Source organism: Meriones unguiculatus, chromosome 21 (genome assembly GCF_030254825.1).
Source record: "Meriones unguiculatus strain TT.TT164.6M chromosome 21, Bangor_MerUng_6.1, whole genome shotgun sequence".
In the NCBI taxonomy this organism is placed as follows: domain Eukaryota; kingdom Metazoa; phylum Chordata; class Mammalia; order Rodentia; family Muridae; genus Meriones; species Meriones unguiculatus.
In genome coordinates, this window is record NC_083368.1 from 51,251,979 (window position 1) to 51,275,150 (window position 23,172).

Sequence of the window (23,172 nt, forward strand, 5' to 3'; positions counted from 1 at the left end):
TATTAGTGTCTTTACTAATATTACTAGGTATCAATAGTTATTACTAATAATTATTATTAACATACAGCACTCGAACAGGCAGTTAACATTTTCTTTGCTGTGAATGTATGTTCTTGAATTATTCTTTTATCAGATTGTGGGCCTACTGCATACTGTTCATAACTTTGGCTTATTTGATTGAAAGCAAAACGTCACAGAATAAAACAAAAACACAGAGCCAGGAAGTTGGGATGTTTGCTATACTGCAAATATCTTTTACTACATTTAATCTATTTAAGTTTAGTGAACACGGAAGTTGCTATGACCGAGTGGGTTTTTATTGCCAGCAAGCGGTTACACTTAGGAAAGTACAATGTGTTGATGGAAACATACCTGGAGATGTACACATGAAAAAAAAAATGCTCGGAAAGAAACAGGGTGTAAGCCTGTGGACAATCTAGTCTACATTAGGGTGTGACACTCTTTGAAGTCCAGGGTTACATCTGCAGACAAATCCAGAGTTATGAAGACCAAAGCTACAGTTTTTTACACACCACAACACTGGCAAATTAACTACAGAACAAACTCCATACAGAACGTATAACTGGGAAGCACACCATTTTGACAGAGGTACAATAGAGTTGATGCCGTGACTGGAGGAGATGGCTTCTCTTTACGATGTTGTGTCATGGGAGATGCATATCTCATAGGACACACAGGACGTAATTTGATATGACTATTAAAAAGAAAGGTCAAACACACTAACAACAACGGACAAAGAAAACAAAACAAAAAGGCAAGAGTAGTTCATAGCCCAGTCATGAACACAGCCAATTTTATGTCAAGCTATACATATAAATATGGTTTTCTATCCAAAAATACTTGGCTTTTTTTCTCTTTATCTCCATGTTCACTTTCTAAGGAAATTGAAGCATTTTTATTTGCTCAAGACAGTAAACACAAGGACAAGCACAAAACAAGGCTGAGGTCTTCCTTCCTTCTGCAGAACTGTGTGTCCTCAGCCTTCTTCTTCTTCGTCACTGTCCTTCATGGTAATGCCCTGAAGTCCACCTCCTTCTGACACAGAGGCTGTGGCCTCCTCCACAGTTAAGCGTCTGTGCAGCGTATCATATGTCTTACTGTTCAGCGTTCCTTCCAACACACCCTGCAGTCGGAAATCCCTGTAGGTTTTCTAGAAGAACAGAGCATTTGCTGTGATCAGTTAGATGTGTGCACAGACATACATGCTTATATGTGCAGGTGTATGTTTGTGCACACTAAGGGCATTTTAGAAATCCTGAGAAAATCCACTAATGGATGCCCGCTGTGGCTCCCCACGGCAATCACCTTGCTAGTGTATTTCTGAGAAGTCAGAATGAGTGGCAACCAGGGATACCGCTAGTCAAGCTGAAGTTCTATGGACAGATCAAAATGTTGTGACTACCAAGTGACACACTAATTCCCCCTCTTCAAACATTACTAATTACACAGAGTTTATTATCAAATAATATGTAACAAAGGTAACATGATATGTTTAGGTGCATTTTTAATAGGAGGGACTTCTTAGTCTTTCCTTTAATACTGAAAAATAAACTAAATTTTAGAAAATATATCAGTTTGGGAGGCAGGTGATAGAGGAGAAAATTAATCATATTATGAGTTAAAGAAGTTTATATTTTATGCTCTTATGAGTTACAAAATGTATTTACTTTGTTATGCTACTGGAAAGTTATATTTATATTATGACTGTAAGATTTTTACCCTATTTCTTTGAAATGTTTTTAGAACAATAATTGTCACAATTCTAGGGAAAAGTTTTCACAGTTAAGAAAATAAAATGAGCATTTATATCCTTTGGCCACATATAAGTCCTTCTATTACATGTTAGAGCTGTTATTTATGGACTGCATATAAATTGAATTCAGCGTTATCATTTCTTTCTCTAGTGGTTCTTTTTTAAAACTTAAATTCACATTTACTGGTTTCATGAGTATGTGTGTGTGTGTGTGTGTGTGTGTGTGTGTGTGTGTGTCTATCAGAGGACAACCAGTTAGAGCTGGTTCTTTTCTTTGACCATATGGACCTTGGGGATCAACTCAGGCTGTCAGGCTTGATGGCAAGTACCCTTTATACACTGGACCATTTCATTGGCTAACCTATAGTGACTCTTCCATTTTTTTTCTTATGGGGTTTAAGATGTGTAACCTTTAAAGCTTCCCTTATGTTTCAAGATATTTAAATTAAATCAGTTCATGTATTTTCCATGACTTAACAAGATTGTTTAATAGTTGTATTAGTATTGATTTTGAAAGTGAGGGAAAAAAAATCTACTTATTTAAATGGAGAAAGCAAGAACTCATGAAGATACTCCATTCTGTGGGGGAATTTTGAGAGGCATTGTAAATTATGAGCATCTTTTATAATTCTGCTACTTGTTAAATTTAGAATCAGACAGACTTCAATGGATTTTCCAACGTGTCAGCTGATGTCAATATGCCATTGTTCTAAGTGATTGATGGTGTGTAGTTGTTGTATTTTTAAAATACTTAATAAATGAAAACAAGTAACAGGTCAGAAGCCTGCCACAGAGGGCCCCTGAAAGACTCTACCTAGCAGTGTATCAAAACAGATGCTGAGACTCATAACCAAACCTTTTGCAGAGTGCAGGGAATCATAAGAAAGAAGCGGGAGTTAGTGTGACTTGGAGAGGACAGGAGCTCCACAAGGACCAAATATATCTGGGCACAGGGGTCTTTTCTGAGACTGTTTCCCCAACCAAGGACCATGAGTGGATATAACCTAGAACCCCTGCTTGGATGTAGCCCATCGCAGCTCACTATCCAAGTGGGTTCCCTAATTAGGGGAACAAGGTCTGTCTCTGACATGAACTCTGTGGCTGGCTCCTCTCCCCAAGGGAGGTGCAGACTTTCCAGGCCACAGAGGAAGACAATGCAGATAGTCCTGATGAGACTTGATAAGCTAGGGTCAGAGGGAAGGGGAGGAGAACCTCCCATATCAGTGGACTTAGAGAGGGGCAGGGAGGAGATGAGGGAGGGAGGGTGGGATTGAGAGGGAATGAGGGAGGGGGCTACAGCTGGGATATAAAGTGAATAAACTATAATTAATATAAAAACAATAAAAATTTAATTAATAAAAGAAAAAAGTCAAATTAGGAGGGACATTGTATCTCATCATTGCCCAATATCATAACTCCAGCAGAAGGAATATAATGAAGAGGAGCTTAATTTTGTTAAATACTGTAGACACAGTGAACTTTCTTCTATTGGAACATTCTGAAAACCCCAGAACACCCAAACATTTGCACTAAAGGTACTTATCACATGAGGAAAGGAAGTGCATATTCCTCCTCTCATTCCTCACATGTGTTCTCTGGGCAGTACTGTAGGCAGTAGCTCAGGAGCTGCCTCAGTTTACCCTCCTGTCCTCTTTCCTTGACTTGTGCCTATGGTCTCACTTAGTTTCAGAGTGGATATGTTAATGGTAAGGGTGGCAGACGATGCACTCTTTCTCATTTGATCACTCGATAGAAATAAAATTCATGTTAAAAAACATCACCAATGTCTAAAAATAAGGTGAAGTCTGACAATGGCTGCATGGCCTCAACAAGGACGGCTTAAATTCAGAGAGCATTTTGTCTTAGATGATCAAATCTATTTCCACTTAAACTTCAATAGCTTATTTAAGACAATACAGTTTGCCACCCTCATCCTCTCTAAGTGGAATAAACTTATTATGATGTACTCATAAGCTGACTTCTGATTCACAGGTTACTCATAAGAACCACTAATGTAGCATAGCTTTATGATAACAAATATCATAATTCATATTTAAAGCCAGAGAAGTAACTCTGAAATTTGAATTTTATTTAGAAAATGTGATAGCTAGTACAGATGGCATTATTCCCACAAACATTTGTATTAAAGCCTATTGTTGACTTTTTAATTAGATTAAAATTACATTAACTGCGCTGGAGAGATGGCTCGGTGGTTAAGAGCACTGGCTGTCCTTCCAGAGGTTCTTGAGTTCAATTCCCAGCGCCCACATGGTGGCTGACTCAAGACCATCTGTAATGGAATGCAATTCCCTCTTCTAGTGTGCATGAAGGCAGAGCATTCAAATAAGCGAATAAATAAATAAATAAATCTTTTAAAATCTACATTAAGCATACAACACTCAGACTGCACACTTACAGATGAATAATGATATGCTGTATTGTGCCACAGTCACTTACTTACTTACTAAGTTTCTACATCTGCCTTTCTGATTTTATTGGAATGACTTCCCTTAGCCTTAGTTTAATTATTATTAAGTCAGCCCTGACAGATTTAAACCATGGCTTTGAAGCCCCAAAGGCTTCCTTATGTAAATATGGATAGTGAAGACCATTTCCTTATTCTGTGAGTAAGAAACAAGGTGATATGCAATGAAGATCCTTGCAAACTCAATTCCTAAAATGTTTCCAGCACTTGAACACCCTGAGTCTTCCACACTGGCGAGGTTGCCTTCTCTTTAAGACAGGGGCCTGCCACAGGGCCCTGCATGGATCTCTCCTAGCAAAACAAGCACCTGGTTTGTACTAGTTGCTTCAATCTGTTTACGGCCGCTAGGGAGAACCTAAATCAACAGCCATTTCGATTACTTGGGGATTTAACACTTCACAGAGTTGATTTTTTAGTGCCGGATTTGCTGGTCTTACTGGGATTTCTCTTTTAAACACGTGAACCAATTACTGTGTGCTGTCAGTGGGCAAAGCTGACTCCCGTATGTATCCTTTTCAGGTCTTTCTGGGTTTCGAACAACGGTCATGCCTGTGAGTCCTAAGGAGAGGAAGTAGAGTCTCGTCAAGCTGAGAGGTTTGTGGTGGAACGCAGGCCAAACCTAAATGATCTCGATAGAGGGGAGGGACATTTAAGCAGCCTTTACAATTTGTAGAGTCCTTCTTAGACACTCGGTGGAAAATGATTGTTAAAAACAAAACCACTATAATGAACAAAGATGATTATTATGAACGAAACCAAAATCAGTTCTAGAGAACTGATACATCCATGTATGACACTGGTTTAAGTTTATTTATATTCAAAGTAGGGGAAATGATTAAAATGTGAAATTATTACTTCACCCTTGGTCTTCACTATGAAAAAATAGTAATTTTAATCACTAAATAGAGTTCTATGACTTGATTAAATGTACAAGCCAGAAAGCTTTGGCCGAGCTCGTGGAGAGCTAAGTATGTGCTGGGGCTGGTAGCATAGGTCCTGGCCTCTCTGGTGTTTGGGAAGCTGAGACAGGCTGGTCCTTGGGTGTTCAAGATCTGCCTGGGTGACAGAGAGATTCTGATGTTAGTTATCCTAGCCAACTTAGCCAACAGTGTCTCAAAATAAGAAATGCAGAATATGGACTGGGGATATAGCTCAGTGACAGACTGCTTGCTGACCACAAATGAGGTCCCAGAGACAGCTCCAGCACAGAAAAAAGTAAAACTGAAATAAAGTCAAACACTTAGGAAACTTAATTGCATACTTATTAGCTGTCATTATTTATAGCCATCAAAGGAGATTATTTCCAAGTAAGAGAACCCTGGATGAGAAGCACAATGAGGCTGTTGTAATACTTACAGTTATTAACTGAGCTTTCATGTTAAACTATCCACTTATGGAACGATGTATTCTCTTAGCATATTTCGTGCAACTATTCTTAAGTTGTACACTTTGAGTATAGGCTATTTTTGTCAACCATATTGCAAGCTGAGAAACGGTGCACATTCTTTATCTGTTAAGATGCATTACTTATAAGAAAAGAAGTAGCTTTGAAGAAACAAATGATGGGAAAGTAAAAGAAAAGACCATTTTAATTCCCAAAGTGATTAGCTGTCAACTGATGGTTGGCAGAATATATAACTTCTGACATACTGAATGTGATAGACAGAAGCTTGAAATGTGGCTTCCGGTGAAGCTGGCCAACGGGCCCCACTTAAGTAACAGTATAGACTGTGACATCAACAGATATTTGCATATGTAAGATAAACACATATCCTGATTGTCTTTTATGCAAAACAAACTTCACTTGAAAGCTGTGCAAGTCACATTTGTAGAAACAAGAAAGAAATGATGGTGAGGTAAGCCACGTCTGAGTGTGTCATGGTATGGTTTCAGTTCTTTGTAAAGTAAATAATACCTGCTCGGAGGAAATGAAGATATTTGTTTTTTAAATGAAATTGTGCGGCTGGAGTATCAAGATGTTACACATGGCAGTAATTTTACTTGTTATTGGTCACTAATCATCATTACGATTATTACAGCATAGTTTGGTTTCTACTTTGAGACAAATTTCCCAAATCTGATTTTGGAACAGAATTCATGCGTAGCTCTGACTTGTGGTAACTTGTGTGTCTGTGGCACCAAACAATTTGTATTTGAATTAGACTATGGGAACCAAGAGAATGATGGTAATTTTTTAATGTGAACGGAATTTTTTTTAATGCTGTAACTCAGTGGTACCTGGAGAACTTCAGCATGTACCAGAATCTTCTAGAGGCTGGTTAATGGATAGATTGCTGGGTCTTATCATTAATTCTCAGTTCCACACATTTAGGCTATTTCCAAAGGACCTGTAGTTCTGACAAGTCCTGAGGGGATGCTGATAGTTTTAGGTCAGAATGACACATTGAGAAGCACTGTGTGTGCGATCACACATACATGACATATTACATACATTAGTAGCATGTGTATACATACATAGGCACCACTATTAAACAGTACTAAAGGGAAGGTCCTCTGCAGTAAACCCTTGATTCTGTTTGTTTTCAGCTATGTTATAAAAAAGTTGATTTTTAAGAAAAGTTAAACTGGAAGTGAATTTTTGCTTCCACTAAAATTTACAAAGTGAAAAGGTATGTTGAACAGATATATTAAAGTTCCCAGTTGTTCAAGACAAAATATACGCTAGTACCTTTTTCTCTTGAAGAACAAAAGTCCCAGTGTTCTGTAGAAGACATGTTAGATCTGTGTGAACAGTTTTGGATGATCTCTAACACTCAAAACGACCATCTTTTACATGTAAGAAGAGGTACCTTTTCAAAGGAATCCGGGCAGTGACAGTGTGTAATTCCCTAACAGGGCATGGTGAAATCACACATTCCCCTTATTTCATTGTCAGGCACAATTCAAAAGCCCTCATGATTAATACATCATCCTAATGAACACAAAGAATGTACTTTATTCTTACGTCAATGAATATAAAATCATTTCGGACCTACCACATCAAGGACACAAGCTAATGGATTCATGTACGTTGCCTTACACTGTGAGTACTTTACTTACATTCACCAACCTTTTTTTTTTTTCCTCTTTTGGTGGGACGGGATCTTACCATTATTCTCTACAGCTTGGTAGGCAATTCACATTTCAACACTCCTCATTTACCTTCACAATCTTGATGAGCGTCTTCAGCTGGTATATATGAAGCTGCAGGTCTAGTCTCTCAGCCAGCCACACACAAATGACTTTCATGGAATTGCTGTACCATTGCTGAAGAGGAGGACGGGGGTGGAGGGGAGGAGGACAAAAAAGAAAACCAATCTCTGCAGTATTCATTTAGCAGATTCAGTAACGAGAGGGTAATGAAGCATTCTGAAATGACCACGGATCAGCACTTGAAGTCAATAATGCTATAATTTCCTATTAACAGAATTGTATGTTTTGCTGGCAAATCTGCTGAGCTGACCTCGGCTGTTCTTTACATGAATTAGCAGCACAGGGTTTGGCTGTAACATATTCGGGGAAATCGTGGTTTTGCACTTTGCAGCCTACTGGCCTGCTTTGCAATTTGTAAGTAACAATGGGTACTGAACACATATTATGGGACTGAATGACCAGCCAAGCTACAGGGGAAAAAAAACACCAGGTAAATCATTTTCAAAGGGAAATTTTCTGTTTGTCTTCATGCTATGAAAAATTCACACAGGACTGTTAGGACATGAGTCATGCTGTCAATGACTAGAAATAACATTTTGAAGGATGGGCAAAAAGTATCCACAGCTTACTAGATGGTGATCCTCGATCATGCTTTTGTATAAATCAGTTGCCAAGATGTTTTAACACTACTTAAATCAAGATTTACGGAGCCCACAGAAAGGAGCCTTGTCAAGATGGAATTCTTGTATAAGAATCAGAAAGCATGTCGTTACCCAGATTACGAGAGGAAAAGATCTGTATTGCTTTGCAAGTATGTTTTTGAAGGCTTCATAATTTTTCCATTTATTACAACTCTATTGAGAGAAAACCCTGAAATTCTTTGAAGGCAATTTCCTACTGTGTACAATGTAATGGACATTAAGCAGAAAAAAAACATAAAAAGATGTTTGTCTCCTATTTTCAAAAAGGGCATCTGATATTAACTGTGACAGTAATATCAGAGATTCGGTGATTATATGTCAGAGCCAGGTGTTGGTAATGGTGTAACAATGCTGCCATTCATTGAGATTACAGAGAAATATCAACAGTGATTTGGCATTTACAAAACGAAAGAAGTGTTTTGAAAGAGATTTTGTGTGCTGCTTATGTACATAAATATGACAACACATCACATATGTACCTGTTTTTAGTATCTAAATACAGGTTTTTTTAAAAAAAATATTATTTGTCTCCAAATAATAACACAGTTAAATTTAACTTCTAAGAAATCCTAAATTCTGCAAGACTGAAATTCACCCAGACTTGTATTTGTATTGATAACTTAAAGGTGATACAATTTAACAGAATAAGAAATGGTAGCTTAAGTACACATTAAAATGACTTAGTCACACATTTTATTTATTTCTATTAATTTGTTACTCTATTGAAGATTCAGGCATAAAATGTGACAAGCAAATCAAAATGGACTGATTTACTAAATATGACCAAACAGGTGACTGAAAACGCCAAGTTTTACATTTCAGAGTAGACTGAGATTTTAATAGGTATTTTTCTTTCCTAATGAATGCTTTTTTTTTTTACTGCTAGGATATGTCAAAATAATATTAAAAAGTTTTATAAAATTACAATTACATCCCTGTCCTCATCAACTCTTGTGAAACACAATGCTAGTAGATGCGGCACTTACACTGATATGTGAAGCCTCAGAATCTTTGTGGATAGAAGCTGCCTTTTATTTCTGACACTAATTCTACATTCACTTATTCCAAATTACTTAGACTTAAGTTGCTTCTAGGGTTAATAATACTGAATTAGCATACAATGCTAACACCCTATTCCTACACCACACTGAACAAACACTTTGGAACCTAAAATGCTGTCAAAATGGATTAGACTTTTAAAAATTCTAGTCTACTTGTATGGGATAGAAAATTTTCTTGTTGCAGGAGAGAAAATATTATACATCATATAAAGGCTAGCATGACACAGCAGTTAATACGTTAGTGTACAGAGGTGCAGGATGAGGTCTATAAAATTAGAGAAATGAAGTAATCCCTTAAAAACCAGTCAACATATACCTTTAAAAAATCCTCATAATTTCAAATTAGTTTAACTCAATTTTCCATCATGTATGAATGATGCTCATGGTAATGCTATAATGGAATGGACATTTAATAGAGTACAGGCATTATTAATAATCTAACATTTCTAACACAGTACCCAAATTGTAAATGAAGAGAAAATGAACTTGAGAACAAAATAATCTAACTGTAACTATAGAAATTGAGATGAACAGGGTGACAGTTAAGGAAAATGTTTAAGCTACTTTTTGTCACCTTACTTTGGACGCAAACATGATCAAAAAAACAAAATCTCTAAGAAACATTATCCTGTCCATTCAGAATGTGTGCTTTTGACAGGATAACTGTAGCTAACTCGAGAAAATGATTAGGGGCAGCAGTGGCTGAGGGCTCAGGGCGGCTCATGCTGCCAGGAAGCACAGGCTAATGGCACCGATGTCATGCCACTGCAGCTCTCCTGCCTCTTCCCACCCCAACAAAGCCACCAAACAGAAACTTCGTGCAGCTCCCTACTTCAGGTGCAGTTTTCTAAGGGGTGAAAATACAGTAATAGCACCTCCCTTTCCATTTTGAGAATGGCCAACACTGGTAAGCTTCATTTGCCAAATCAAACCCAAGCAAACCTTTGCATGGAACAAAGAAAATCAAAAAACTTGGGCAAATACGCAGAAAAGTCAGAATGCTGGGAAATATCCTTTTCATTTTGGGAAAGTTGATTTTATAAAGTAACTTAGGTGACTACTTGCTCTTCCCCTCAAGGGCACAGAAGGGCGCAGATGCCTGTGCCAAAGCCCAGGGAATGGTGTTTTCTTTCGTTTTGGTCTACTCAGGAATAAAGCAGTAACTGTATATCTTACAATTTTTTTTTCCTCTACAGCAATCCATGATAGCAGTCTACCACCTTAACCATAAAAAAAAGCTCCTTTTTTCCTTTTGTGGTTCATTCAGCTCCTGTAAGGGCATGCATCACTCACTTCATTTTCTTGAGATATCTCTTTTAAAGCAAAAATAAAAGAAAAGGAAAGGCTGGGGTTGACTCTGTGAGACCCTTGTATTTATTCACACTTATTGTGCATGACTGTAGACTGGTAAATCATATTAGCAGCCCGTCTCCCCATCAAGCTGCTACTTGCTTTCCAGCCCTGGGAAGGTTCAACAAATCAACAGGAGCACGGAAAACAGAACATCAGTCTAATCTAGTGTTTAAGGTGAAGTTTTCAAACCCAATCTAAGAAGATCTTTAGAGCAAGCAACAAGCTGAAGGGCTCAGAAGGTGGTATTGACAATGAAAGAGTGTGGAAATATTGAGAAGCGCAGCACTTGTGCATTTTTAATAACAAGAGGGTCAACAAGGCCACAGCTCCCTCAGTGCCAGGAGTTGCCACTGACTATGGAAATTACCACACCAGGGCCATAAACGCTCGCAGTTCATCAGCTTTCTTAAACACCCCGAACCCCCTCCGTGGACCTTTAGTCTTGAATTAACAAACCAAAGCAATGAAAGAGGGTGCAGGCTGAATGGCTGGCATTGATCCCCAACTGTGTCAGCACTGCTACAGGCCCTGAAAATCTCTCTCCATTGTCAATAGAAATTGACAAACCTCCGTTCCTAAATAGTGCAGCTGAGCCGGGCGGGATGCACGCAGCTGTAAAGGGCTCTGCTCTCGGGGCTCGGGAGCACGAACAATGGGACAAGCATGAGCTCTTTGTCAGCCTGAGACTCGGCAATTTTCTAACAAGGATTAAAGTTGTTTCTCCGCAGAGCTGGTGAAAAGAGATTTAGCAACATACCGTGCTTTCTTCATGCAAGTTAAAGAGAAGTAGTTAAGGAATGCCATTATTCTGTTGACTAGAGGAGATACAAAACAAATATATTAAATATGCACAGCTCCACCCCCCCTTTTCCCCTCTCATTTATAACATTTGGAGGATGATTCCATTAAGTATAACACTTATCGCCTGGGAACAAGCACTTCACATTTATTTTGGAAGTTTTATTTTTCAAAAGTCCAGCTGCTTGCCACCTGGAACGAGGTCTCAATACATACTAATGCACAGTGCCTTTAGGCCCTCTGTGGTTGATATTCCTAAATCTGAATCACAAGACCTCATAGGGCTTATATATTGAGGCTGCCTCAAGTAAATGGTTTCTGGCAGAATGCAGCTTCTGATGATGATGGCGAAGGAAAATAGCTGCTTTGCCACAGCACACATCTGTGATTTTTATTTTTTATTTTTTTGCTTAAGTGTTTAGATTTTTATTGATTATGAATTGGCACAACTGGTTAGTATATTTTCATCCTTCTCCAGCTCTGCTTGTCTCAACAGGTAAAAAACAGAAAGGAAGGAAGGAAGGAGGGAGGAAGGACCAACACTTTCCAGGGTACTAAGGTGTGGTGGAATGGCTAGATTCCCAGCGTGGGCATGTGTTTCCTCATTTATTCAAGACTAGCTGTCTTAAAGAGCTCAATCACTGGCTTTTTTTTTTTTTACTGGAGGAAAACCCAAAAAGTCTCATTTTAGCAAATTCGAACTAAACTGAATTAAAGAACAAACAAAAATTTAAAAATATTGAAGGCTTTGGAAGGAGCGAGAACTATCAACCATTCTCGAGAAATGAAAACTTAGGAAGACTGGTGCCCACAGTTTTAGCAGTACACTGAAAATATGCACACTCTATTATTAGGTACCTATTGTTACTTTTGCCAGCAGCACATCTACTTAATAACTAAATTTGTGGCTCTATTTCACTCACCTCCCATTCCTTAAACACTCAAATGCAAATTTGATATTAATGTAAATTTGATACAATAATGCCACCCCACCCCATCGCAATTCACGGCACCCCACAGAAACCAGCATATGCAGAGTTACAGAATGGTTCCCAAAGCACAATTTTAGGTCTCAAGCAGAGCCCTTTACAGTGTGTGCTGGCTTAGGAAAGGATGAAGGGCTGTATTTAAGGAAAACTGAAACCAACTTGTTACAACTGAAAACACAGGGTGTGTTCAACCTAACTGACACACGATAGCTCTGTCAACTAGGAGCAGAGATGGTCATGGAAGATGTCGTTGAGTACAGAGGATCTCCTGGATGCGGCAGCCAGGTATGGGGCTAGTGCTCACACCCCATAGGAGAGGAAAACTGTCCCTGGGAAACAGGGACAGTACAAGCCTCTTATCTCTCTGCTTAAGTTAGCTGTCAAATGACTTGTCAGTGCCTCAGTTTCCTCACCTGTATGAGGAGGTGACAATTATATAAACTTGTCTAACATGATAGCTCTGTAGAAATGCTGGTAACTTGGGGGCTAGGGACACAGTTCAAGGCAGAACACGTGCTCAGCAAGTGAGAGGCCCTTTATTCTATACCCAAAGAGGGACAAAATACTGTGAAATCAGATTGTTTCAGAAAAGGGCACAAATAATGTGTGATCCACATAAGACAGAAAATAAAAGGAAAAATCAAATTCTCATTCTTTCAGAATAAAGAGACAAGAAAGTTTTGAGTTCTAGAGCATTCTGCTATCTGGTATTTTATTTCTAATCCATCTTCTTCTCTTAATGAAAGAATGAAACAATGAGCAGGAGTGAGGTTTAGAAGGTAGTAGAAGTTTGGGTTGTCACTTTTATTGCTGTTATTTTATGTGACTACTGATTATTTTGAGACAGGATCGCCTACAGGGAGGCCTGGAACTTGCTATGCAGCCACGGCTAACTTGAACTTCTGTGTCCTCCCCCCCCCCGTGCTATGATTATAGGCTGGGGTTACACCCCAACCTTGTATGTGCTAGGCAAACATTTATTACCTAACTTACTTCTCTAGCCTCACACTATCATTATATTTCTGATTATAAAGGCATCGAACACTTTATATGAAGTACAAGTAAGATGAACTAAAGTTGCCTATGAACACTGATAAAGGAGATGTTATTAACAAATTTGCATTATCTACATTTTCATTAAGTGGAGAGCTGGATTTAGATTAAATAATGTACTTATTCAGAGCTATATAACATACAAGATTTTTAATTTGTGTTTTGGCTCCAAAGTTTAAGTTTGTAATTATGTTATTGCATTTCCTTTTTGGAAACAAGCTACATTTCTGTTCTATTAGGAAAAAAAAATCCAGTTCTTCAAGGCAATTTAAAGCTTCTAGCATGAGAGTCAGAAAACAAACCCTTTAATTTCTGGTGACTGCTGACTGCTCAAGATGCAGTACTGTGCACAAATACAAGGGTCTTTTCTCACTATTTCAAAGATGCTCACCAAAGCTTCTTGCAAGTCAAAGAAATCCACAGTCAGACAGCAAACAGATCTATAAATCTACTAGTGTAATGTGCAATATAAGGAAATTCCTTGAAGAACCATATTCCCTGTTAGGATAATCAAATGACTGTTATGGTATGAATCTCTTAAATAATATGCCCTTGCAAAGTTTATTGCTTAATGCTTAAAAAATACTCAAAGGAGAAAAAAGACATTTAAAAAAACTGTAGCAAAACAGTGAACTATAGAAAAAAAAGATCATTGGCTCAAGCACAGGAGAATTTTATACATGTGGCTTTCTTCATGTTCTGTTTGTTTTTTTAAACACAGAACAGATGATACACACTTTTTGATGTTTTATAAACAAGGATTTTTTTTTGCTTTGTTTTAAATATGACAAACACTTTGATGTTTTGCAAATCATGAGCTTTTCCTTTGCTAATTTATTTATTTATTTATTTTGAGAAGCTTAAGATGGCCTTGAACTCCATATACAGTTGAGGGTGACCTTGAACTCTTGACTGTCTTGCTTCTTCCTCCCATGTACCAGGTTTATTTTATTTAAGGAAGAAAAAGGTAAAATGTGCCAACAAGGGAGTGCCAGCAGCCAGTAGACCCTTGCTGAATGCAGAAACAAGGCTCCCTGTCATTGGAGTTCCAGATTTCCTGTTTTTAACTATCTGTGAATATGGAAATGAGAAAGTTCTGAATTTGGTCCTCTTCAGCCCGAGAGCAGAGCTCCAGCAAGGTGTAGAGGCTCTGTTTAGCTCATAGCTCTTTCATTAACCTGAAACCTTCTTCATTTCAATGTACCCTAAAAGCCTTTTCTACACTGCAGATAGGGTATCAAGATCAATTTTGTTTTATATTTTTTACTGCTTAAAGAAGGCAGCTGTTTATTTTATAGCTCTCTTGATGCTAAATGACTAGTGATTATAATGTTAAAATTGTTTATAATGTTTATAAAATGTTTATAAAATTGGTTATATTGTTAAAATTATAATGTTAAAATGATTCCATTCATCTGTTTAGGGACAAATGGTGGGTGGCATACTAGTTTGGCTACTGTTTGCACAAAACAAATCAATGGTTTGGCAGAAACTAGGATGCTCTCCAGTTATAGTAGTGTCATAGTGATCTGGGACACAGAAATTCTTCAAAAATGATTTTCTTGGGCCCTGTGGCCATTTTTCCTGGTTGGATGACAATTTACACGCTGCATATAAATTTTTAGTCAATATTATATTTTAAATCAAGACCTAAAGAAAGATAGCGTAAACTTCAGAAATTGCTACTAAGTGGTATAATTTAATATCAAGGTAAGATCTAGGCTGGAGAACTTGCCGTTGGAGGGTCTTTCTCCTGGAGAATGGGAAGCATTCCAAAATCATGTCTTGACTGTACACGGGGAATGAAGCAAGTAGTTGACTCTCTGTGTCTGTCTTGGTACACTCCCACGGAGGGCCTGCCTCCAACCACAGAACCAATGGCCCTGCGTTGTGTTGGGTTTCTCTGTGTCCCTGTTTTCTCAGCTTGCCACCTCCATGGGTCTGGAATTTTACGTGCAACTCCATCTCCCTGGCTATACGTATTCATATCAGCATTGAAGGAACAGCTTGTCATTGTCTGCTATGAAAATGATACTATTTCCAACCAGGGAGAACTGGGTGCTCTCAAGTTTTGTGCTTCTTATCTTCTTGCCAGATAACAAGATAACAATTGCTCACAATGAGTCTGCCATAAGATGCGAGCAGCCATAAGGTACTCACAGAACCTCACTTTGTTATCTTTAGCCCTTGGCACATAGCACATGTTGTAAATTGGTTGGTGGACTGCTTTTTCTTTTTTTAAAAAGGATATATTTATTTATACATATGAGTGTTCTATTTGCATGTATGCCTGTATGACAGAAGAAGACATCAGATCCCATTATAGATGGTCATGAGCCATTATGTGGTTGCCGGGACTTGAACTTGGGACATCTGGAAGAGCAGCCAGTGCTCTTAACTGCTGAGCCATCTCTCCAGCCCCCCTTTTTCCTTAAGTATAAGAAAATAGAAAGTGCTATTTATATAAATAAGATAGTAGTAAGGCTTTTCCGTAGAAAAAGGAGATAATTGTGTCAGAGCCAGGGCCACTGTTGTTTTGAACCACATTTTGTTAATAGAAAGAGAATGTCATCAGGACCTATTAAATTGCTCCACTGGTACAGTGCTTGTCCTGCATTCAGTAGTGAGGCCCTGGGTTCGTCCCCTATAACAAAGCTGTTGAAATTATCCAGGATGCGATTGTACTTGCCCAAAGAAATGGAACCTAGGACTAAAAGGGAGCTTAAAATGTGATAGTCCTTTCATGGGAGGTGAAGGGGAAGTGTTACAAATTAACAATTTCTATGATCAGATATATGCACTCACATGTGAAGCCATGCTGGCACTGCGTGGTAAGGGGTTGTGTTCAGCTCGGGACTGGCTTCAAGAGTCTTACCCGAGCATCAAACTGCCTCTCAAGAATGTGCCCAGCTATAACAGACCTTAACTCCTGTTTATCTGAGGCTCTGTGGCATCTCTGAAGATGGCATTAGAGAACACACACACACACACACACACACCTGGGATATTTCCATGCCTGTTGACTTTGTGAGCTATTTCTATCACTGTGGAGGCGTGGATTTCTCGCTGAGGACACCTGAGAACACTCTTGGAGTTTGAGCAAAGAACTCGGGGAGGGTAGAGTGGGGACACTGTTGCATGACCTTTCGGTCTCTTCATTTAGTGGAGAAAGTCTCAGCTGCCTATGAATTGTGTTGGTGCTAAACCTCTAGTTTTCTAATCAGCTACTTGAAACGCCCAGAGAAATAAGTCTAGAAATGACATAGATGATGACTACTGTCTAGTCATTGGAAAGGGCACTCAGTTTAGTCCTCCATTTTGTGTCCATCTGTAAACTCTATCTGTAAATATCTGCAGATGAAACAGTAGGGCATCGCATGTGTTAACACCTAACACTTGATTTGCAATGCTCACCCCTTCTCCTTACTCATGGTAGTTCAACGGAGTGGCAGGTTTGTCTTTTACATTCTCCATATACACAATACACATCATAGAGGGTGTTCTGCACCAAGAAGCAAGCACAGCTAGGAGTGGGTAGGAGGAAAATCAACAGAAAGAACAGAGTAATCCAAGTAAACTCAAGGAGACGGTAGAGTGTACATATGCAAGCAATGTGCATCAGAGTGCACATAGAGGAGTAGGTTTGCAGAAATCTTGTCCAGCCACATTCAGACACTGCGTATTAGACCTACTCTAAGCATGACAGTGAACACCTTGAGAAATTTCAAAGCCTAGCCATGGCAATGATTAAAGGGCTAGGAAAGGGGCCTATGACAAGAAGCTAAACAAATAAGGATTATTTATCCCGAAGTAGACATACATGACAGGTGCCTTAATAACAGTCTTCATGCATAGGAAGGATTATTGCTTAGAGTTTGCTGGTACCTGCTTTTTGTTCTCCAGTGACAGGAAAAGAGATGTGAGCTTATAATGCCACATGAAGAATTCAGAAGGTATGGCTGCTAAAACTTTCCCTCTTAAAAATCAACTAATTTGCCTACATTAAGACAGCAGAATTTAGATTTTTTTTACCTTTTCTAGGCATGATCTGAGATTAGGAAATAGAAACTCTTGGTTACCCGTTTAGAAGCGTCTTTATGAATCATTCTTCAATCTAGCTTTCTGACAAATCATTCAATAAATACATCAAATGATAATTTTGCCAGAAGGCTACTCTGCCTCACCATCTTTTTTCCCGAATTTGGATTTAGTTAATATTGGCAGCCTAGCTGACACTGCTGTGCCCATCAGTGAATGGCACCAACCCTGCAGAGGGGGCTGCAGGGAAGGCCTGTTGGGGAGGTGGCTCACAGAGAGGGAATCCGAACCGCCACTACAGAAATCGGCCCTGAAGCCATGCTTGTTATTTGCTTAGGAAGTTAGAACTGAGAGAGAGGACAGTGGTTCTTTGCAAAACTGCACTGGTCAATTGGTAGAGAGGTTGGTCTCAGGGGAGCCTCGGCATGTCAATAATAAGCCACCAGTGGCCAGATGCTGTGCAGGCATGCCAAGTCAGCTGTCAGGAGCCAGCATGGACCAGACTCTCCACGCATGAGTCAGAACCTCCAGACAAGCCTAAGGTAAAGGAAGCAGGCAACCAGTACGAGGTCACTTTGGTATGGTTCCACGTGTTGCTTACTGCCCATCCGATGCTGGTGCATAAACGTGACACTTTTAATTTCTTCAGTGGCAATCCATCAAGGCTCATCGAGCAGCTTCGATGTGTGACAGTTCCTTTATTTTGGCATGTTTATACAAAGTTCAGATAGGTGATGCTTAGAAAAAGTATCACAATGCAAAGTCCAGATTGCAACCAGAGAGTTGGGGAGAGAAATCAGCATTTGAATGAACAAGGGTAAGGTGTACACATTTCAACAGAACATTATACCAACACTGCCCATCTGATGCTGGTGCATAAATGTGACACTGTTTTAATTTCTTCAGTGGCAATCCATCAAGGCTCAGGGAGCAGCTTCCATGTGTGCTAGAGATGTGCAATTCTGCAAATGGTGTTTAGAAACGCTTTGTCAACGTGGAGATCCTGTCACCTTCTGTTTGTCTAAGATGATTTCAGCATTGCTGAGACAGCTTAGGGTATCAGCAACATTTCTTTCTTCTTATGCAAGCAAAAAAAAAAAATCTCCCATCAGTTTGCAAGTGGCCCCCTCCCCCGCTTAATTCTGAGCACAATTAAAGGTGAGTTAAGGCTCTGGTGGAAATCTAAAGAGCATCAGCAAAGCTGAGCACTGCTCAGCTTTTGAATTGCTTTTCTCCTTCTCGGTTCTTTTAAATGGTTTTCTATGGCAGGGGCATTTTTCTTAATTAGTCACAGCTAATTAGTGTTCTGGCATAGACGAGTAATCAGAAATGTCAGAACTGCAAGGCTACATGGCCCTAATCCTTTGATAATAATTTAGCCTCCTGGGAGGGCCCCAAGCCGCGGTAAGCAGTGACTGACAATAAGGCAAAATTAGGCGGGCGGCAGACCATTAGGATAGAAAAATAAAAAGCACTACCAAATCCTGCTGAGCACCATCAGGCAACTAACTGCACTGCCAGATGAGGCGCCTGTTTAAGCCTGTGTTGTTAATTAGCTGATTCTACCAGGGCCGCCACAGATGTCCAGGTGCCCCATGCAAAGATGTGTGTTTCTGGGCATGAGCCAAGTGACAATTGCAGGCCACGATCACATTTCAAGAACTGAAGTTTAAGAAGTCCACGTATGTCTTGAAGATTCTTTTGAATTATCAAAGAAATAAGATCAACAAGCTACATTTTTTCCCCCTCCTTGTTGAGTTTCTCTTAGGCAATTAGGCACGCTTATCTCAGGTTTCTCGGGGTTTAATTCAGCTGCAGCTTAGATTCAAGTGAGGGCCCTTGGCCTCTCAGAATGGTGCCCGGACTTGCCAAAACTATTTTGGCGTTCACTGTACATCAAAAGTAGATGCTTTTTAAGTAAATTCTTACACTTACAAATAATAACACTAAAATGAGGATTATTAACACAAGTGAACAAGGCAGCCGTGATGCTGCAACGTGAGAATGCCTTTCAAAGCGAAGCGCAGTAAAAGCCGTCGAGAGGAAGCTGAGCCACTTCCATGGGGGCCCAGGAGACCATCTACATGGAAGGTTTGATTGTGAGGGCCTGAAAACTGGCCAGGCCGCTTCAGTGTTCAAACAGAGCAGGGAAAACAATGCAGGGAAAACAGAACAACATCTGGAAAACAAGGTGTTGAACTAGCTGCCAGAGTTCCGAAACTCTGAGAGGAGTAAGTGACTGCTTCCAAAATCCAGACGACGCACTTTAAAAATCCACCTTCAGCATCCAGCAAGGCAGAGAAGATGCAGAGCGTAATAACAGAAATCAGTTTCTTCAGAACTTGAGAGCAGCCTGCTGAACTTGCATTAGCATCCTTTCTGCTGATGGAGGTGGGAACTGGTTACGGCACAAGAGTCATGGAGTGCTTCATTTCTGATAGTTCTTAGAAAACTCTTGGCTGGGCACAATGGGACAAGACATCATGTTTTACACGGGTCTAATTTTTACATAGAGAACCAAGCACCAAAGAAGAATCTTTGTCAGCAGAAATCTGTTAATCTAGGGAGACTTTAGAACAACTGGCCATTAAGTTGAAGGGGAAAGATCACTGAAAGAGGAAAGCTGCTCTTGTAAAATTGACACTCAGACATTAGAGAAGATATCGTTACTACGATAACTGGAATGTGGGAGGATAAAGACAGTTTTTCACTCTATTCAGTCTCATGCCATTTTCCTTATAAAGGCTGAATGGTTTAAAATGTATACTGTCAACTCTAAGTATACCTGGCCAAAGGTATCATGGAATGGACGTTTTAGCTGGTGGTCAGCGTATTTCTTTCTTTTTTCTTCCTCTTTCTCTCTTACACACAGAGGGTCTTGCCATAAAGCCCAGGATAGCCTTGAACCTTAGATCCCCCTGCCTTCAGCCTTCGGAGTGCTGAGATTATAGGTGTTCACCATTGCACTCTTATCTATGCTTTGTTGATTTAAATTATCCTTGGGACAGTCACATAGTAACAAATTGAATCTTTAAATAAGTTAGGAGCAGTACTACTGATGTTACTGAACATTAAATGAACTCTTGTACCAAAACATTTTGGCAATGGTGTGACAGTGTGGATAAAGGCCTTCTGAATATTCATGTCTCCTCCACTCTTATTTAGGCGTCCAGAGACAGGAGGCTGCAGGAACAAAATAAATTTTATTTGGAAATCATATTCCTTTGTATTGTTTTCATGTTTTACTTTTCATGATAACACAAATAGGTTACTAAACCTGTTTATATAGGAAAGGTTAGTTTGGCTCAAAATGCTTGCGGTTTATTGTTGTTGTTGTAACTAGGAAGAATTATTTTCATGCCATGTCTTTAGAAATGAATCCTTCATAAAAGTGTTTGGATGAGTATAACTGACTAGCTATCATTGAAAGGATTTCATTTAATTTTATAAGACATTACAACAATGTTTTTTTTTTTAAGAAAAAAAAAAAAACTCCAAGAGATGAAACTCCTCAACAATTAAGTATTTAATCAGTTTATAACACAAGAGAATGCTTAATCTGCATGATTTGCCAATTAGATACTGCACCCCCGGTGTGCCTTCAGCGACATGGAAACTAAACCGAGATTATTCGGGGGATCCCAGTTCAGCATGCCCAACGGCAGTACAAAGGCTCAGGGAACTGGGGGTGTGGGCGTCCTGGGTGTCAGCATTTGCTTCTGATCCATCACACGTCGCATTTCTATTGAGACAACCAATACCCTCCATGAATGTCCCCAGGCTCTCTCATGAGACAGAGACACCCGTAGCTTGTGCTCCATGCCCTGGAGCCTGGGGAGGTAAATAGACACTCTGCCTAGGAAGAATCACAGGCAGAAGTTAAAAAGAAACTGTGGGACTGTAGAAGTGTGCGTGTGCCACAGCCAACACGTGGAGGTCAAGATCAACCTGTGGGCACCACTTCTCCCCTTCTCCCATGTGGCACCCAGGAACCGAATTCTGGTTGTCTGGCTTGAATAAAGACTCTCTTTTCTACTTATTCATTGCACTTGCTAGTACACTTTGCTTTCATCTGCTTAACACATACTCTCACACACACACAGAAAAATTGTTACCCTGCTCTGGATGACTCCTGATGCAAACAACTCAGTGATTTCTACCATCGCTGCTAAATTAGCAACACAAACAAAAAGTAAAAAGAAAAACACAATCACCGGATTAAAAACCTGGATTTTGAAATTCTGGTTGGTTTTAAGTTTGTCTATATTTACAAAGCTGAATATTACGCAAACATCTGAAAATCACCTACACAATTAATTGCAAAACTGTGGCTAAAACTCAGACCTCAGGAGTCCCAGGAGAGTACTTGTCACAGGACATGACTTTATTATCTCAAATTTTATAAGTCTGGGGTATGGTCTAAACAGGGAATTTCATGGAATCATTTTGAAAAGAGCCATAGGTGCAGAGGTTGAGGATACCAAACAAGCCACTTATTTTCTCTGGCTAGAAGATCCTTTAAATTTCCAAATAAAGCTGTAAGAGGGTAATGGCATGTCACCCACAGGTTGGAAGCACCTGGTGGGAGGAATGGAAATGGGAAAACTATTTTGAAAACTTGAAGAGATGATGGATACATTGTGTGGTCATGCGTGTGTCTGTCTGTCTGTCGAGCTTGTGGAAGTCAGAGGACAACTTGCTGGAGTCAGTTCTGCCTTTCCATCATGGGGGTTTCAGGGACAGAATTCAGGTTGCTAACTCCATGACTAAGTGTTGTAACCTACAGAGACATCTTGCCAGCCCTCTTTTCTTGAGACAGTTTTTCACTGAGCCTCAAGTTCACTGATTCAGCTGTCTGCCTGGCTGGCTAGAGCCCCAGAGACTGTCTCCACTCCACTTCTACAGCACTGGGATCAAAGATGCTAATGATTATACAGGGATTTGAACTCAGGTAAGCAAGTCTGCAATGCATTTTACCAACTTAACCATTTCTCCAGTGTCTTAAATTCAGTTTTGTTTGATATCAGCACAATCCTGCCACTTACTTAGACTTTATAGAAGCTATTTCTGCCCTAAACAGAAAGCATTTCTTTCCTTTAAAGATTTATTTGTTATGTATACAGTGTCTTGCCTGCATGCCAGAAGAGGGTACCAGAACTCATCATAGATGGTTATGAACCATCATGTGGGTGCTGGGAATTGAACTCAGAACCTTTGGAAGAGCAGCTGGTGCTCTTAACCTCTGAGCCATCTCTTCAGCCCAGAAAGTATAAGCACTTATAGGATAAAAAGAACAGCAAAATATTTGCCCTATAGTATTTGACCTTTATAGGACACTTTGAATTTTGATACATCAAGATTTAATATAAAGCTATACATTGATAATACTTATGTCTTCAGGGCTAATACATATTTAAACCTTTTCCACTTTTATACTTTTAAGTAAAGACACAAAATTGCTTGTCTGTGGAGATTGGAACAAGAATAGCAGTGCAGGATGGACAGGTCACAGATCCAATATAGTATATGGCCACCCAGGAATAGTGTGGAATGCTGCCGTCCTCATTCCTCCATGTCCCTAAACAACAGGTTCAAATCTAGGACAATAGCCACCTTTGAGCCTTAGTCAGTGGTTCCGTTATTTAAATTGAGCACTGGCATATTTCACTATAAATTAGGGGCAATCAAAATGTTAAACTGATGAAAACATATTAGAGGCTAAAGATATCCTAAGAAGTATGGCAAGTTCCACACATACTTTGATAGC

The 23,172-nt window shown here is 39.4% G+C and overlaps 1 protein-coding gene across 8 annotated transcripts in view; it reads right to left on the minus strand.

Moving 5' to 3' along the window:
- Positions 1 to 225: 225 nt before the first annotated feature.
- Positions 226 to 23,172, minus strand: part of Cadps2 (calcium dependent secretion activator 2) — a 520,278-nt gene continuing 497,331 nt past the window's right edge. For all 8 annotated transcript variants that reach the window (XM_060374001.1, XM_060374000.1, XM_060374003.1 and 5 more), the window contains 2 exons: positions 7,422 to 7,526; positions 226 to 1,171 (listed from right to left, as the gene is read on the minus strand). In XM_060374001.1, coding sequence (XP_060229984.1) covers positions 998 to 1,171; positions 7,422 to 7,526 — 279 coding nt within the window. In that variant the 3' untranslated portion in view covers positions 226 to 997. The remainder of the gene's footprint in view (positions 1,172 to 7,421; positions 7,527 to 23,172) is intronic.